The sequence below is a fragment of the Chrysochloris asiatica genome, unplaced genomic scaffold (genome assembly GCF_000296735.1).
Source record: "Chrysochloris asiatica unplaced genomic scaffold, ChrAsi1.0 scaffold00061, whole genome shotgun sequence".
Classification (NCBI taxonomy): Eukaryota; Metazoa; Chordata; class Mammalia; order Afrosoricida; family Chrysochloridae; genus Chrysochloris; species Chrysochloris asiatica.
Window position 1 is genome coordinate 14,471,121 of NW_006408579.1, and position 18,372 is coordinate 14,489,492.

The 18,372-nt window shown below is 39.0% G+C and overlaps 1 protein-coding gene across 2 annotated transcripts in view; it reads left to right on the forward strand.

The window, feature by feature from the left end:
• Window positions 1-12,983, forward strand: part of CCDC80 (coiled-coil domain containing 80) — a 46,796-nt gene extending 33,813 nt beyond the window's left edge. For both annotated transcript variants that reach the window (XM_006864184.1, XM_006864183.1), the window contains 3 exons: window positions 7,337-7,440; window positions 11,108-11,188; window positions 12,489-12,983. In XM_006864184.1, coding sequence (XP_006864246.1) covers window positions 7,337-7,440; window positions 11,108-11,188; window positions 12,489-12,826 — 523 coding nt within the window. In that variant the 3' untranslated portion in view covers window positions 12,827-12,983. The remainder of the gene's footprint in view (window positions 1-7,336; window positions 7,441-11,107; window positions 11,189-12,488) is intronic.
• The last annotated feature ends 5,389 nt before the right edge of the window (window positions 12,984-18,372 follow it).

Below are 18,372 nucleotides of genomic sequence, written 5' to 3' on the forward strand. Positions count from 1 at the left end.
TACTCCTCCCTTCTCCATCCCTCCCTATGGTGGATCATAGTTTTACTCCTCCCTTCTCCATCCCGCCCTATGGTGGATCAGAGTTCTACTCCTCCCTTCCTCATCCCTCCCTATGGTGGATCAGAGTTCTACTCCTCCCTTCCCCATCCCTCCCTATGGTGGATCAGAGTTCTACTGAGCCTTAGGAGCCCTAGGAATTACAAAGCTTCGGACACTCCACCCACAACAAATAAACTCATAGAAATCATGGTCTAAACATCAGGCCAACTGCACCTTGTGACTGGGGAGCTGAGGGGGTTCTCCAGAGATGGGACAAGCATCTGCTTGAAGGCTCAGCATTAAATGGATATCACTGCAAACTTTTGTCTAAAAAAAAAAGCACCTTCTCCAGATTTGAGTTAGAGAATCAAGAATTGTATGATTCAAACAAATAAACAAACAAACCTTCTTACTAAACTAGAAGAATTGTATGATTACTAAGTAAATTGTATGATTACTAAGTAAATAAACTGAAATCCTATAAGCCCTGGAGGCTCAGAGTCTTTTAAGAGACAATATCATGACAGATAAGGAACACAGAATTTATCACTGGTCCTAGTATGGGGTCTGCATATTGGAAGTTGTACTTCTCTACCAACCTGCCTTAAAAATGTGTCTCTTCATATGGACAGTCTTTGGAATGACATAAAACCCTAACATATGTAAATGTATTTACCAAATATTTTATGGGAATGTAAAGCCTATCAGATGTTACTTTCATTATTATTTCAGGATCATACATGATGGTTTATCTATTATGGGTATAATACCTTATGGATATTCAGAATGGTATACAATCAAAATTTGAATGTCCCATGGCTGCACATTGTTGTTGTTGTTGTTATGTGCCATGGAGTCAGTTCTGACTCATAGCGACCCTGTACAGGGTTTCTGAGGCTGTACGACATGTAAAATCATTCTCTGGACAATTATTCCTGATCTTTAAACTTAAAGTGGAATAGTGTGTTGCTTAAAGTCATGGGTAAGACAGCCTTATGTTTGAGTTTTCACTTTCCCACTTACCATCTGTTAGACCTTGGGTCCACACTTTAGCCTCTATGGGCTTTAGTTTTCTCATTTCAAATGAGGATAAGTGTATTTATTCATAAAATTGTTGTGAAGAGTAAATGTATTGCTAAAGAAAATGTACTTAATTCAGAACCTAGCATGTGGTAAGCAATCAACAGATGTTGGCTATTAACTAATATTGGAGTCCTGGTGTGGCACTGTAGGATAAGCATTGGACTGTTAACTGCACTGTTGGCATTTCAAAACCCACCAGCCACTCCTTGGAAAACCTGTACAGGGTCATTGTGAGTCAGAACTGACTCAACAGCACTTACCAACAACAACATTATTAACATTCAGGTAAGTTACTCAGATCATGATTCTAGAACTTTGTCATCTTGTTGTTGTTACGTGCCATCAAGTCAGTTCCTACTCATGGTAACTGTATATAGGGTTTCTGTGGAGTGGCTCATGAGTTTGAACTGCCGGCCTGGTGATTCAAACTGACCTTGCAGTCCATTTAATTGTTAAGTGCCATGGAGTCAGTTCCTATATAGGGTTTCCAAGGAGCTGCTGGTGAACTTGAACTGTTGACCCTGTCATTTAAATAGCCTTGTGGTCAACTGCTCATCCTGCAGTGCCATATAACCTAGGAAGAGGTAAAAAAGAAGACATAGAAACACCCCAGAACTAAAATTCAAGCAAAGAGAAATACAGGAAAAAAAGTAAATTAAACCAACAGCTTTCTAAGTATATCTCTATCTAAATGGGAATTTTCCTATAAATGTGCTGAGTGGCTGGTGGTACAGCTTAGTTTCAGCTAACCCAATCCTGAAGCTCTGAAGTCAGACTGGTTTACTGCAATGCTCATTTAGTTTAGGCTGTAATTACCTTTCTCTGAGATAAAAACCTCAAAGAATGGTGTCAAATGCCCACTAATTTGGGAATGTCAGTTAAAATAAGCAAATATGTGCATAGTTTATAGAACTTTTATTTACTAAAAAGCTAAAGGAACAGAAAAGCAAATAGTCCAAAATATGGATCTGGGCCACTTTCATAGGTCTTGGTACATTCCATGGAGATTATTTCCTTTGGTGTCTCAAGCTAAAGCCTTGTGTCTCGATGGAAGGTCTGTTGGAGAAAGAATCATTACTTAAGGGAGATGTCCCTTGGTTTTGTCTGAGACAGGGAGTCTCAGATCCCGGCTCACTCTCAGTTAGTGGTGTGCACAGGTAAACAACCCAAAATATATCTCACCCAAAATAGCTTCCTCCAGGACACCCTCTGTTCTATAGGCCAGGAAGACTGGGCTGGGCTGGCCTGGCATGCCTCCTAAGGAAGCAGGGAAGGTACGGGAGACCATGTTTGTTATCTGATAGCAGCTACTGCTTCTTTCCCAAGAAACCTCAGACAGTCTCTGACTCTCCCCTCCCCTTCTCCATGACCGAGCACATTCATCTGTCTATTCTCAGTGGGGATTTTTGCTTTTCTTGTCCTCTGAAGAAAAACAAGCAGAGGAAGTGAATGTAATGTTAAAACAAGCAGTTCTTGGCAAAAGGCATTGATTCAGAGCTTATATTTCGTCAGACTATCATTTTCTTTCACTCATCCAAACCACTATTCCCCCCAAAGGCCATTTTCTTTGGAGTTCAAAATGCTTAGATTTATTCTGAGGCTGGAAGAGGAGGGATAAGGAGAGGAGTCATGAATAAAACCAACTGGCTTCCAAGTTGGTGAACATAATAACACCTCACGGTGGCCTACACTGGAGAGAGCAAAACCCTTCTCCAGTGAATGTGGGATTCCATATAACTCCATACAGTGAGCCTTTGGACACACCCTCTCTCCTTCACACCCTTTTAGGACATTGATAGCATCAGCATTTCTGAGGATGTGTACTAGTGAAACCGCTTGACCAGGCCATCTGTGAAATCATTCATTGACTAATTGAGCAAGTTCCTCTACTTTTCTAAGTCTCATTTTGTTATCTACAAAATGGCAAAAAATTAGTATGCCCTCACCAGAGTTTAGTGAGGAACACATAGTATAGGTGACCACGAGTTTAAAATGATATACAAACATGAGTACTAAATAGATGATCATGTGGCATTGTGATAAGGTCCAAGGTCTATCAATGTTCTACATCTAGAAACGTGCAGATTAACACTTGATATTTTACGCCACCACGTGGATATCTTATATGGATATGTTTTAAAGTTTAATTCATCTAGTACCATTTTGAAGTAGATAGTGTTATTTTCAATTCTGTAGCTGTTGTTAGGGGCCATCAAGTAGGTACCAACTAATAGAAATGCCATGCACAGCAGAATGAAACACTACCCATTCCTGGGCCAACCTCACAATCGTTACAACTGAGCCCATTGCTGCTGTCACTGCATCAATCCATTTTATTGGGAATCTTCCTCTTTTTCTCCAACCCTTTCCCGATTTAAATCATTAGGTGTTCCTGTGTTCTGTTCGAATAACTGCATCTTAGTCTATGTACAGGTTCACACAATTAAGTGCTCTGAAATACTCATTCTTTGCAATGTTGTCCATAGCGTGTCATGATCCACACAATCAAAAATCTTTATTTAGTCAATAAAGCAATGATATCCCTCGTTCTATGTCCTCTTCTGAATCTAGTTTGAACCTCTGGAAGTTCTCTGTCAATGTATGCTTGCAGGAGTTTCTGTATTATCTTTAGTAAAACTTTACTCTTGAGGGATATCAATAATATTGTCCAATGATTTCCACATTTCCTTGGGCCACCTCTATTTGGAATGGGCACACATACAGATCTCTTCAGTCAGTTTGTCAGGTTGTTGTCTTCCAAATTTCTTGACAGAGATGATGAATGTCTCCAGTGCCACATTAGTTTGCTGAAAGATTTCAAGTTGTATTCCATCTATTGCCTTGTTCTTTGCCAATGCTTTCAATGCACCTTGGACTTCTTCTTTCAGGATACTTGGTTCTTAATCACATGCTACCTCTTGAAATGGTTAAACATCAACCATTTATTTTTGGTACAGACTCTGTGTTTCCTTCCTTCTTCTTTTGATGCTTTCTATATCATTCAATATGTTGTCCATAGAACCAGCAAGTCAAGGCTTAAATTTTTTCTTCAGTTCCCTCAGCTTGAGAAATGCTGAACATGTTCTTCCCCTTTGGTTTTCTAATTCCAGGTCTTTGCATATTTTGTTATAATATTTGATTTTGTCTTCATGAACTGAACTTTGAAATTTTCTATTCAGTTCTTGTACCTCCTCACTTCTTCCATTTGCTTTAGCATCTCTACACTGGAGAGCAAGTTTCAGAGTCTCTTCTAACATCCATTTTGGTCTTTTCCATCTCTCTCGTCTTCTTAATGACCTTTTGCTTTCTTGCTGTATGAGGTTCTTTATGTCATCCCACAACTCTTTTGGTCTTCAATTTTTAGTGTCTAATGCATCAAATCTCTTCTTGAGATAATATCTGAATTCAGGTGGGATATATTCAAAGTCATAGTTTGGCTTTCATGGACTTGTTTTAATTTTCTTCAGTTTCACCCTGAACTTGCATATGAACAGTTCATAGTCTGTTACAAAGTCTGTTCCTGGCCTTGTTTTGGCTGATGATATGGAGCTTTGCTACTGTCTCTTTCCACAGAAGTAGTCAATTTGATTTCTGTGTGTTCCTTCTGGTGAGGCCCATGTGTATAGTTGTCTTTTCTGTTGTTTAAAAAGAGGTATTATAATAAAGAAGTCATTGGTCTTACAAAATTCTATCAAGAGCTCTCCAGCATTGTTTCAATCACCAAGGCTATATTTTCCAACTACGGATCCTTCCTTTTTGCTTCCAGCTTTTGCATGCCAATTGCCAGTAATTATCTATACATCTTGATTTCATGTTTGATTCACTTCAGACTGAAGAAGTTCTCCAATTTCATCATCACTGACTTTAGTAAATTGGTGCGTAAAATAGAATAATAGTGATAATTACTGGTCTTCCATGTAGGCATGTGGATATTATCCTATTGCAGTCAGATTTGTATTTCAAGATGAATCTTGATATGTTCTTTTTGGTGATGAATGTGATGCCATTCCTCTTCAATTTGGCATTCCCAGCATAGTAAGCCATGTGATTGTCAGATTGAAGAGTCCATTTCAGCTCAGTAATACTTAGGATATTGATGTTTATGCATTCCATTTAACTTTTGACAATTTCCAATTTTCCTAGATTTGTACTTCTTACACTTCATGTTATGATTATTAATGGATGTTTGTAGCTGTTTCCCTTCATTTTGAGTTGTGCTCCATCAACAAATGAAGGTCCCGAGGGCTTTACTCCATTCACGTCCTCATGATTAACTCTACTTTGAGGAGGCAGCTCTTCCTCAGTCATATTTTGAGTGCCTATCAGCCTGAGGGTCTCATCCTCTGGCACTATATCTGACAAGATTCTGGTCCTTTTCATCATGTGTCAGTCTTCAATATTCTGGTACTGATAGTGTTTCACTGCTATTCATAGTTATGTTGAGTAACTAAATATTCAATAGTCTATCTCTCCTTCTTCGTAGTCTGTCTTTGTCTGGAAGCTCAGCTGAAACACACGTGTCCAATGTAGATGACCCTATGGTATTTAAAATACCTGTGGCCATAGCTTCCTAAATCACAGCAACATGTAAGCCACCATAGTACGACAAACTGACAGAGGAGTGGTGGTTGTTGTTCAGTTGCTGTCAATCCATTCTGACTCACAGTGACCCCATGTATACAGGATAGAGCACTCCATGTGGTTTTCAAGGCTTGGACCTTTCAGAAGCAGATCTCCTGTCCTGTCATCCTAGGCACTTTTATGTGGGTCGGAACCACCAATCTTTTAAGCTAAATCAACACTTAGGCATTTATGCTACTGCAGAGATAAGGAAAAACTAAAACATGAGTGAACTGAGTGACGTACTCAAGGTCACCCAAAACCCAAATTCAAGTTTCCTGCCTTGAAGACAAAAGCTCTACTACCTTACTGCACTGAAGTTATAAGAGCCCAAACCATGTTTACTCTGTAGTCTAAAAGTAGTGTAGTGGGTTACAAGTTGGGTTGCTCTCCACAAGGTCAGCAGTTTGGATCTACCAACTGTTTCACAGCAGAAGGATGAGGATTTTTGCTCCCATAAAGATTTACAGCCTTGGAAATCTTATATAGGGTTGTTATGTGTTGGAACTCACTCCAGTGCTCATAACCATCATCACCACAAGCTAAAGTCCTATGACTCTAGGTTTAGCCCCTCTCTGCTTCATAGGGGTACTCCACGACTGATAGGACCCCTGTGTGACATAAATGTTAAGCATTCAATTAAGGCTGGCAGTTTGAATCCACCAAGAGGAACCTCAGAAGAAAGATGTTGATTAACTTCAGAAAGATCACAGTCACTGAAAAACCTTAAGGAGCTCAGTTCTACTGTGAAACATATGAAGGTCTCCAGGAGTCAGAATCTGTCCCATAGCAACTGATTTATAAGTGATCGTTCTTAATGTTGAAAATAGGGTACATTTTAGAACCTGTATTTGCCTCTTGAAAAACATTAGGCTACTTAAGAAGGTATATGGTGGTGGTGGTGTGCCGTGAAGTCGGTTCCAACTCATAATGACCTTCCACAGGGTTTCCGAGGCTGTACATCTTTACAGGAGTAGAAAGCCTCATCTTTCTCCCACAGAACAGCTGCTAGTTTCAAACTGCTGACTTTGAGGTTAGAGCCCGATTCGTAGCCACTACAATACCAGAGCTCCTTAAGAAGGTCTATAGGGCTTTATCTTTCCAGGAACCTTTCTTGACCCATTGAGTCATTCTCCCCTTTTCCTTTTTCCTGTCATTGCCATCTCCTTAAAATTCAGCTCATTTTTGCTATTTCTTGTTTACACATTCATCTTTTAACCCCTTCCAAACTCTAATGGGAACTTCTCTAGAACTTAAGTTCTCTTCATTTTTCTTCAGAGTTCCTTATTTCTGTTGCTACAATTTAAGATACAGCTTTCACCAGTTTTCATTGTATCTGAGAACTTCACCTCTCCCTAAATGACCTCTGACTCATCCATGCCTGTCACATCATACACATGCCAAAGTAGGGGAAAAAGTACAATCCAGTGTGGTAATTCAGTTTAATGGTGGTAAGAAGTTATGGAAGATAACTTCCAAGGCTTGGTGGTTTTTATTCTGGGCACAGGAAAACACAGAAAGCCACAGTTACTATATTTTCTCACACTGACCTCTATTATTTTAAGTGGTAACTGGACTTCTGATTATTTTCCAGGTTCCGATGGAGGAGGCGGTTGCTGGTGATCTCTGCTCCTAATGATGAAGACTGGGCCTATTCACAGCAGCTCTCTGCCCTCAGTGGTCAGGCATGCAATTTTGGTGAGTGGGAGGCCACGTCATTAATGCTTCCCATACCACTGTCTTCCTGGTCAGTTTTGAAATGGAACACAGACACTTAGCTCATCCAAAGATTCCAAAGTCCAGACTGTAGATTCCCAGACACATAACTCTATTATACTGAGCACAACGTTGCTCTCATACTGGAGTCGTAGTCAATTGGGGGTATGTATAATTGTACAATAGTCTCCCTTTTTCACCTCTTCACTGAAGTGTTAGGAAATATCTATTTTACTTTGAAGTAATCTGCATTGCTTGTTTTGTTGTTTGTTTCTTAAAACTTGTCTCCAGATCATAAAAGGGTTCTATTTTATTTGCTTAGATATCATCATTGGGTACTTTTCCATAGGTTAACCATCTTTTATAAAATAGAGATGACTTTGAGAATTAATATTTTAAAATTAAAGCATGCTCAAAAAGGATGTTGATCTATAGTTGGGCACCAAGAAGGCAACAAAATCTGTTGAACAGAATTTTTTATTTTTGATATAAACAGGTCAAATGCAAATATAATTTACTTTTTTAATTGACTTGCTTGGTATTTTAAAATATAATGCGTGTTTTATTTACCAGACATTCTTATCTCTATAAGAGGCCCCAGCAGCATAAGGGGTTATGAATTGGGCTGCTAACTGAAAGGTAAGCAGTTTGAATCTACCAGCTGCTCTGTGGGAGAAAGATGAGGCTTTATGCTCCCACAAAGATTTACAGCCTTAGAAACCCTACACGGAGTCACTATGAATCGGAACAGACTCCAGCATACACAACTGCCACACCATTATAGAATTGACATAAAAAGAAAATTTACTACGTAGAATTTATTAATAAGTTCAATGGTGAGCCAAGGAGACCAGGCTCTTTTAAAAATGGAAATCACAATGATAATCTCAATTGAAATATGCCTCTGCAGTGGAAGAATTTTTATAGAAACACTAGAGGAAAACATTTTAAATATAGTTAATGGTCACAGATTAAGGAGCTCTGGTAGGATAGTGGTTATGAATCAGGCTACTAATCTCTTGGTCAGCAGTTCGAAACTACCAGCTGTTCTCCTGGAGAAAGAGGAGGCTTTCTGCTCCTGTAAAGATTTACAGCCTCAGAAACCCTGTACAGGGTCGCTGTGAGTCAGAACTGACTCCATGGCACACATAACAACAACAACAATGGTCACAGATTAGAAATTCATAGTTAGAACACAGATGAGTCAGCATTATTTTGATACTTCTATTAGGAAGATGAATCATCGATTTATTATAAAACTTTGCTGAATTGAAAGCAAAATAAGATAGGGGATAAGTTTTCCAAACGTTAACAGAGTCCGGGGCTTTGCTGTGACATAATTGTAAATTATAAATCCATTTCAATATTAAGATGTGAGATAATAACTCAAGTGAAGTTAAAAACATATAACAGTAAGAATAACTAAAAAGTTTCTGAATTTTTATTTAGGCAATTATCAAGGTTAATAATTTAATACCTTACTAAGACTTGACTGTGCCAATATTCTTAAGTCTATTTAAAATTATTTATTGTCACTAATGGTGTGGTGCTACAGGATAATGCACTGGACTGAAAGGTTGGTTTGAACTTCATGGTTGGCAGTTCAAGTTCACCAACTGCTCCTAGGAAACCCTATACAGGGTCTCTATGAGTTGGAATTGACTTGGCGGCATTTAACAACAACAATCGTGTAGCCCTGTAGGATAAACACTGAACTGCAAGGTTGGTGGTTCCAATCAACAAATTGCTCCTCAGAAACCCTATACAGGGCTGCTATGAGTCAGAACCAACTCAACAACACTGAACAACAGCAACAGTTATGCTAAGTAAGACATTTGTAGAGCAGTAAATCATGACTTGTTGCTTTCAGGGCCTTTGAACTGGTTCCCTGTTCAAACATAGCCATATGAAATGAAACCTAAACAGACCCAAATTTATAACATAAGGGTTCCTGGCATGATAACTGGAATGGGAAAATTATGGGTCGACACCCTGCTAGAAACTTAACCTCCTCTTAGAAAAAAAAAAAAAAAACAGTATTTGTTTGTGCTGCATAGCAACCAAGTATCTTGATTGGCAGAGTCAGAAGCAACAGAGCCCTACTCAAAGATGGTAGCTAACCACATCATTTTGACTGTGTTACTCTCCATAATTCTGGCAATAATCCAGTCTTCTATGTCAAGCTCCAGAAGGGAGTCACTATGTCTATTCTTAACCTCAAAGTCTTTGACCCATAATTGTTCCCATTCATGTTATTGTTCCAGGATACCCACAATTTACAACTTTAGATCTGTTTCAATTTCCCTCTGTCAGTCAAGAATGAACCAGTTAGAATTGATTTGAAGCCCTAGTCAATTTCTTAGCACACAGCGCCTGTATTACATCAGTGTCAGCAAGCCTTTTTACAATACACTGGAAATATGAAAAGTCTTATTGTCTAGTTATAATTAAATTAATGCACTTCCTTTATAAAAACACCAACATTTATAGTAGAATCTTATACATAATAGAAAATGGTATTGTTGTTAAGTGCTGTCAAGTCAGTTCCCATGCATAGCAATGCTGTATAGAGCTTCTGAGGAGTAGCTGGTGGTTTTGAACCACCGACCTTGAAGTCCAATCTGATCTTGCTTATCCTACAGCACCATACAAGGGACCCAAATACATAACAGAAAATAATATAATGTGTTTAATTTTAACATATTTATTCCCAACGTCATTTCTATGGAACAACAATAAAGACAGAAAACAATATTTTAAGATCTTTTTGCTTGTATTTCTGGATCTTAGCTCCTACTTCAAAGAACCCTCCCATGACAGCTTTAAATTTTCTTTCCTGAACAACAAATACCTTCAATATTAATTTTATTAGTTCTAAATTACTATTCTGAGAGACTGGCAGTTTATCTAAAATTGTGAAATCTTGATGTGATTATTTGACAGACCCCCTGTCCTCCTATTTTCTTTCTCCTGAATCACTTCATCTTTCATCTTCAAAAGAATTCCAACCAAATACCAAGGCCTGACCTTCCCTCTTTTCCTGAAACTTTAGGGGGTGGGCATATGAAGGCAAGTTGTGTTTGCCCGAGTATTCCTTTCTCCTTTGAATCCTCTAAAGAAGTTATAAAAATCTGCTCTTTATTTAGGTCAAACAAACTTTTGAGAGAGGAAGCCCATAGTTATTACTTTAGCATCACAAGTTAAGATCTTCAATCCTTTCTTTGAGAGAAAGTTATCCATAAAGGCTATTATGATTTCAGACTTACCTTTGTTTTCCAGTACACTAACCAGCTTAGATCGCTGTAGAAATTTTAATGCTCCAAAGAGTTTATTTATGTTTTGTTATTTAATAGAGTGAGAATCTCAATTTAAGAGAAAATTCTTCTATAGATGAGGATATATAGAAAAACAAATAATAATTTGACCCAATTGTTCATCTTAAAATAATTCATTGGTCATCTTTCAGGGTTTTAAAAATATTTTATTATTTTCTCAGGGAAAAAGTTTAATGGATTATTCTGTCTTTTTAGGTTATGTTCTATATTCTTTTTAAATTTAGGAGACTTGTAATTGTTAGATCTCAGATCCTTGGAAGTAAAAGATGACATAGAATCCTTTACCATAATTCTGTACCTTTCTTTCCTTTCAGGTCTGCGCCACATAACTATTCTGAAGCTTTTAGGTACTGGAGAAGAAATTGGTGGAGTTTTAGAACTGTTCCCGATTAATGGTAATATGTTGTTATTTTAAAACAGTTAAATTATATTAAGCAATATGTAAGCACCAAGTGTCCCTCTCAGGTGAAAGTTCACTGAATCCCCCTCCTACCTTGCCTGTATATGTGTGTGTATGTACAGAGTGTAGGGGGAGGGTACGGGAGGTGGAGAGCAAAGACTAATATAAAACCCCTTAAAATGATATAAAATGTCAATTTATTAACTACAATAATATTTTTTATCTTTATAGGGCTTTATGGTATACAAAACATTTTGATTTGTTCATCATTTCATTCTCACAATAGTTCCACGAAGCAATAGGCCAAATTGCAATTATTCCCTTTGATAGATAAGGATGGATTCCTGGTGTGGCACTGTAGGGTAAGCACTGGACTGCTAACCAAAAGGCCAGAGGTTCAAACCCACCAGCTGCTCCTTGGAAACCCTATACAGCGTTGCTGTGAGTCAGAAGTGACTTGGTGGCACTTAACAACAGCAACAACAATAGATGAAAATATATACTAAAGGCTCATAGGTACAGGAAGAAAATCACTAGTGGTTTAAGTTTCAGAAAACAAATCCAGTTCTTCCTCTTAGGAACAAGCTCTTTACATGAGGTTTGTGTAAAATACCTAGCACAAGTAAATGCTATCTACCTTGCCCCTTCCAATTTCTTCTTTTCACTAACCATGGTCTAAATACGTTTGTCTAAAGCTTCTGTAACTGGAATATTCCACCTTTCGCTATGACATAATATCACAAGTAAAAGTGCAATTGCAAAACAATGAGCAACTACACTAATTGAAAGTAAGTTTAGAAATATAAATAATATCATCTTTGTTCATGATAAAATTTAAAGAAACTCATCTTGCCAAGATTAAATTGTTTTTGTTGTTGTTAAGTGCCGTCAAGTTGGTTCCAACTCATAGTGACCCTGTATAGGGCTTCCAGGGAGTGGCTGGTGAGCTTGAAATACCAACCTTGCAGTTCAAAGGGACCTTGCAGTTTAGTGCATTAACCCACAGCGTCACACCAGGACTCCAAGATTAAATTAAGGGACTCATTTTTAGTGTGCAACATGCCTATGAACGAGGCATTAAGTGCCCCAAAGTTTGATACTAACCCTAAATAGCAGGAACATTTAAAATTCCTAGTAGAAAAAGCAGCATATTTCTTTAATTGGATTTTGAACCACAGGGAAGAAGCTCACGGGTCTTCCATCTATTCTCACAGTGATTTCTCACATCTCACTTTGATGTTTCTCTGAGCTCTGATTCTTGAATCAGCTAACGAGTATTCCAATTCTTTTTCTAGGGAGCTCTGTTGTTGATCGAGAAGATGTACCTGCCCATTTGGTGAAAGACATTCGTAACTATTTTCAAGTGAGTCCCGAGTATTTCTCCATGCTTCTAGTTGGAAAAGACGGAAATGTCAAGTCCTGGTATCCTTCTCCAATGTGGTCCATGGTGATTGTGTACGATTTAATTGATTCAATGCAACTCCGGAGACAGGAAATGGCCATTCAGCAGTCACTGGGGATGCGCTGCCCTGAAGATGAGTATGCAGGCTATGGTTACCATCAAGGATACCAGGATGGTTACCAGGATGATTACCGTCATCATGAGAGTTACCACCATGGATACCCTTACTGAACAGAAATATGCAGCCTTAGCCCCAGCCACTGTCCCCTACAGCTGCTGAAGCCACATGTGGCCAGCTAAGTAAAGGAGTTTTTCCACACTGCCTACATTCCTTGTCTTTTTCTTTCATTGTTCTCCTAAGACTAAATAAATAGTAAACTTTTGCCTACTCATGACTTGTTATTGAAGCTTTAAAGCATAAGTATTTCTCTAATGGAAGCCATCTGGTGCTCATTATTCCATTGAAAATGATTATTCCTTTTCATATAATGGACACTATTTGGTAGAGAAAAAAAAAAAAAACATATATAATAAGCATTGCTACACTTCTCTTTTAAGGAGACATGGTAGCATAGAGGGTTACACATTGGGCTGCTAACTGAAAGGTTGACAGTTCAAATTTACCAGCTGTTCTGTGGGAAAAAGATGAAGCTGTCTATTCCCCTAAAGATTTGCAGTCTCAGAAACTCTCTGGAGCAGTTTTACTCTGTCTCATAGGACCTCTGCAGTCCTGGGGTAGCTCTGCAGGTTAACATGCTGGACTGCAAAATTGATTTGCACAGCAAGGTTGGTGGTTCAAGCTTACCAGGTGATCCTTGTAAACCCTATGTGGGGTCGGAATCGACTCGACAACACTTAACAACACCAACAACAAAGGGTTTCTATGAGTCAAAATCAACTCCATGGCAGTGGGTTTGGTTTTTTAATACTTCTCGTTTTCTTTATTTTAGGATTTATTGAAAACTATGGTTGTTAAAGAATATTCATCAGACATCCTGGAACAGGTGTTTTCAGAAACAATTTCTTAATGACTTTGAAATGTTAAAAATGATGAAGAGCATCCTGCTTTTATTGTCCATTTCTTTCATGAAGTTGAGTCCAGTGATGGTGGTGGTGGTGCTTGTATGCTATAGAGTCAGTTCTGACTCATAGTAACCTTGTATAGGGTTTCCAAGGCAGTAGATCTTTACAGGAGCAGAAAGGCTCTTCTTTCTCCCACAGAGAGGCTGGTAGATTCGAACTGCTGACCTTCCAGTTAACAGCCCAGTTTATAATCCACTACACTACCAAGACTCCTTATAGGTGTTCAGTGATAGTGATCATCCAAAGCTTAAGAAAGGATCAAACCCAACTTTGTGATCACAGCTATTTCCTGCCCTGTTTTTGTTATCTTTAGTGAGAGGTACTGGGAAAAAGGAATCCCTAAATCTTCATTAGAATCTGCTGTTGCTGCCAAGAGTGATACTCTCAGAGTTCTAGCAGGGAAACCCAAAATTAAGCCTTCGCCTCTCTCTCTCTCTCTCTCTCTCTCTCTCTCTCTCTCTCTCTCTCTCTCTCTTTCTCGGTGTAGAGAGCTTTCTTCTTCTCCTTGGCCAGTAGTCTATCTGCACCTGCTGCTTGAGTTAGAGGCCAAGTAGCCAGTTTGATGTAGATTGCTCTTAAATTTCTGCAAAGATGACACACAGCTCAAAATTACTATATAATGGGTTTACCATTGATTCTGAAATTACTTAAAAATAATGCGTAAATAAGGATCCCAAATATTCTTCATTTCAGAAAAGATAGTAAAGAAGAAGTTTCTTCTCTAAGAAAAATAGTTGAATCTGACTGAATAATGGGAAAATTTAATCAATTTTATTATTTGGATTCATTTATTAATGGAAAATAATGTTAATTAGACTTATTTTGCAACTAGACACACAACACTTTTTCAAATCTGAGAAGACTTTTTCACTAGCCCTGAGATAATTCTTGATAATGCACCTGAACTCTCCTTCTAATGAGTAAGGCAAGAAGTCATCCTTCATTATTTGGAGTGCTGTGGAATAAACCACAACTCAACAAGGAACTGGAACACACTCAGAGGAAGATACTATTGGTAAATGTCCTAAAATCCTATGTTGTTGTTGTTAAGTGCCTTTCAGTCAGTTCCAACCCATAGAGACCCTGTATAGTGTTTCCTAGGAGCTGCTGGTGAGCTTGAACCACTGATCTTGCAGTTCAAACTGACTTTGCAGTCCAGCACATTAACACACAGCACCACACAAGGGGTAGTCTGGAAAAATGCAATTTACATCACAGAAAATAAGGAGATTGGAGAATTAGGTAACAGATTCTTTCTCTGCTGGGAGACCAGGTAATTTGAGATCTGAGAATTTCTTGTTCTTATCTAGCTCTGTGACCTTTATGACTCTTTCTGGACCCTTAGCCCAGATGTTTCATATGACTGAATGTACGTCAAATTCTCAGAGAATTCAGACTTCATAGTTTAGAATCTAGTTCCTGACTTTTGTAGAACTAGAGAATGATATTAAATATCTTCATTGGATTCGTTCCAGAACAATGCATTACTGTGGCTGAAACTCAAAGGGTCATCACCTCTAATGCACAGAAACCCTAGCCCTTTTGTTATGGTCAAACTGAAGTTTCCAAGAATATTCAGGGAGACAAGGACTGTGGGCAGCATCAACACCAAGAGAGTCCCTTCAATAAGCCATATATGTGGGCCTCAATGTAATTTCCTAATTTGATGACTACATATGCAGCCCCTCTCTGGTATCCTGAAGCTTAGACAAATGACTGCACAGACCTTAACTATTCACATTTCCCTTCTGGAAAGCAAAAGAATGGTCCTGTATTCCCCAATCCATGAGTTGATACATGTACCAGGGTACAGATTAATGGGGTGGGATAATTAGCAGGGAGTGTGGTGGCTCCATAAGATAAAGCATTGGACTATGAACCACAAGGTTAGTGGTTTGAGCCCACCAGCTGTTCTACAGAAGGAAGTTTAATCCCTGTACAGTGTCATATGAGTTGGAACAGACTTGACAACACTTAACAACAATGATTTTAGCATCTAACACTGATTCTGGGCAAAATTTTCTTTAGCTTCCCTTCTCCATCATCAGCGTCCATTAGCTCTGTACTGGCCCTTTCCCCTTTCCCAGGCCTTACTCCCATGATTCATTCTGGTTCTCAGATTGCTACAACTGATTAGGTGTAACTGATAGGCTAACGGTGCTAATCTTTCCAAGAATATCTACAATTCAAAAAGAGAACCTTGATGAAGTGGGGAGGTAGGGAACACCTTGGAAAGACATTTCTGAAAGACTGCCAGTTCCTACTGCAATCAAGCCTCACTTTATTTCCCAGAAAATGTAAATTCCACCTCTAGCCTTCAACACCATTCAGATTCTGTCTCTTTCACAAAGTCTCTTTTTTATCTTTGTCTTGCTTCTATCATATACTGTCTTTGGAGAGCCAATTAGGACAGGGTAGGTGAGGAAGGAAATAAGGCCAACTTTGACAAATCCTCTTCAGGGATAGCTGGAAATGTTCATGTGTGGAAAGAATCATCTGATTATTTCAATTCTTAATCCAAGGTATTATTTTATTGGTAAGATTGAAAATTATATGGCAATTCAAACTCTTATTGTATTTCTGCCACTTTATATGTACTTTGCTAGAAACCAGGAATGCAAAAATGAAAAAAGCATTCCCTGGGCAGAAGCCTCATCTTTCTCCGCGGAGCCACTGGTAATTTCGAACTGCTGGCCTTAAGGTTCACAGCCCAATTCATAACCACTACGCTACCTTGCCTTTATAGGCCCCCCCATTTTGGGTAGCCAATGTCTAAGTTGCCTATCCCTGTCAATCGAGTGTACCGAGGGGGTGGGAGTGATCCTCGCTGTAAAGATTTGTTCCCTTTTTTGAGATACTACATCCATTTTGTTGTTGTAGTTGTTAGGTGCCATCGAGTCAGTACCGACCCATAGTGACGTTATTCACAGCAGAACAAAACACTACTCGATCCTGGGCCAACCTCACTATTGTTGCCACACTTGAGGCCATTGATGCCACCACTTGGCCAATCCATCGCATTGGGGGTCTTCCGCTCTTTCTCTGACCCACCACCTTACCAAACATGATATCTTTCTCGAGCGACTGGTCCCTCCTGACAGTATGTCCAAAGTTTGAGAGGACAAGTTTGGCCATCTTGACCTCTAAGGAGCACTCTGGCTGCACTTCTTCCAACCTGCATCTATTGGTTCTTTTGGCAGCCCATGGCACTTTTAGTATTCTCCTCCAACACCATAACTCAAAAGCATCAATTCTTCTATGGTCTTCCTTATTCACTGTCCAGCTTCCGCATGCATATGAGGTTATTGAAAATACCATGGCTTGGGTCAAGCGCAGCTTAGTCCTCAAGCTGACATCTTTGCTCTTCAACACTTTAAAAAGTCTTATGCAGCATATTTGCCTAATGCCATATGTCATCTGATGTCTTGACTGCTGCTTCCGTTAGTGTTGATGTTGATCCAAGAAGAATGAAGTCCTTGACAACTTCAATCTTTTCTCCATTGATAAGAACGGTGTTTATTGGTCCAGTGGTGAAGATTTTTGTTTTCTTTACATTGAGATGTAATCCATACTGAAGGCTGTGCTCTTTGATCTTCATCAGTAAATGTTTTAAATCCTCTACACTTTCAGCAAGCAAGGTTGTATCATCTGCATATTGCAGGTTGTTAATGAGTCTTCCTCCAATTCTGATGCCACATTTTTCTTCATAGAACACAGCTTATCGGATTATTTGCTCAGCATACAAGTTGAATAAGTATGGTGAAAGAATACAACCCTGTCGCACATCTTTCTTAATTTTAAAACATTCAGTGTTCCCATGTTCTGTTTGAATAGCTGCCTCTTGGTTCATGTGCAGATTCCTCATGAGCACAATGACGTGTTCTGGAATACTCATACTTTGCAGTGCTGTCAATAGCTTGTCATGATCCACACAATCAAAAACCTTTGTGGAGTCAATAAAGCACAGGTAAACATCTTTCTGATATTATCTGCTTTCAGCCAAGATCCATCGGCCATCAGCAATGATATAACTCATTCCACGGCCTCTTCTGAATCTGGCTTGAACCTCTGGAAGTTCACTGTCAATGTATAATTGTAGCCATTAGCAAAACTTTACTTGCTTGAGATATCAAAGAGATTGTTCGATGATTTCCACATTCCTTTGGGATCATTTAAGATGGTGGATGCAGTGAGGAGTTCATCACCAACAACACAGAATACCGGATCAAGAAGGCTCAGGGGATGGTGCTAGAACTCTGAACTACATATAAAGGAATATTTAGAAGATTGGAAGGCTTACAGCTAGAGGAATTTGTAGCAGAATCAAGAAATCCATTTCTTTCTAATTCAAGACACTCAACTACTCCCGGAGCCACCATCTTGGGAGACACCAAGTAGGGAAAGGATCAGAACAGCCACGAATATCTCACAGAACCACAGAGATACAAGTGTGAACATTCTTTTTTTGGTATCTGTTCATTGGTCTCTTGCTGTCTGCGCACCTTCATTCTGGTGACCAGAGGGAATGCCTGAGCAAATGGACACCTCACCCCCACCCCAGGAGGGTTCTACTACACATGCACACAGATCTCCTCGAAATTTAAAGTGACAGTTTCCACTTAAAACCAAATGGTCACCATTTGTCTGTCAGTTTGTCGTACTGTAGTGGCTTGTGAGTTGCTGTGATTCTGAAA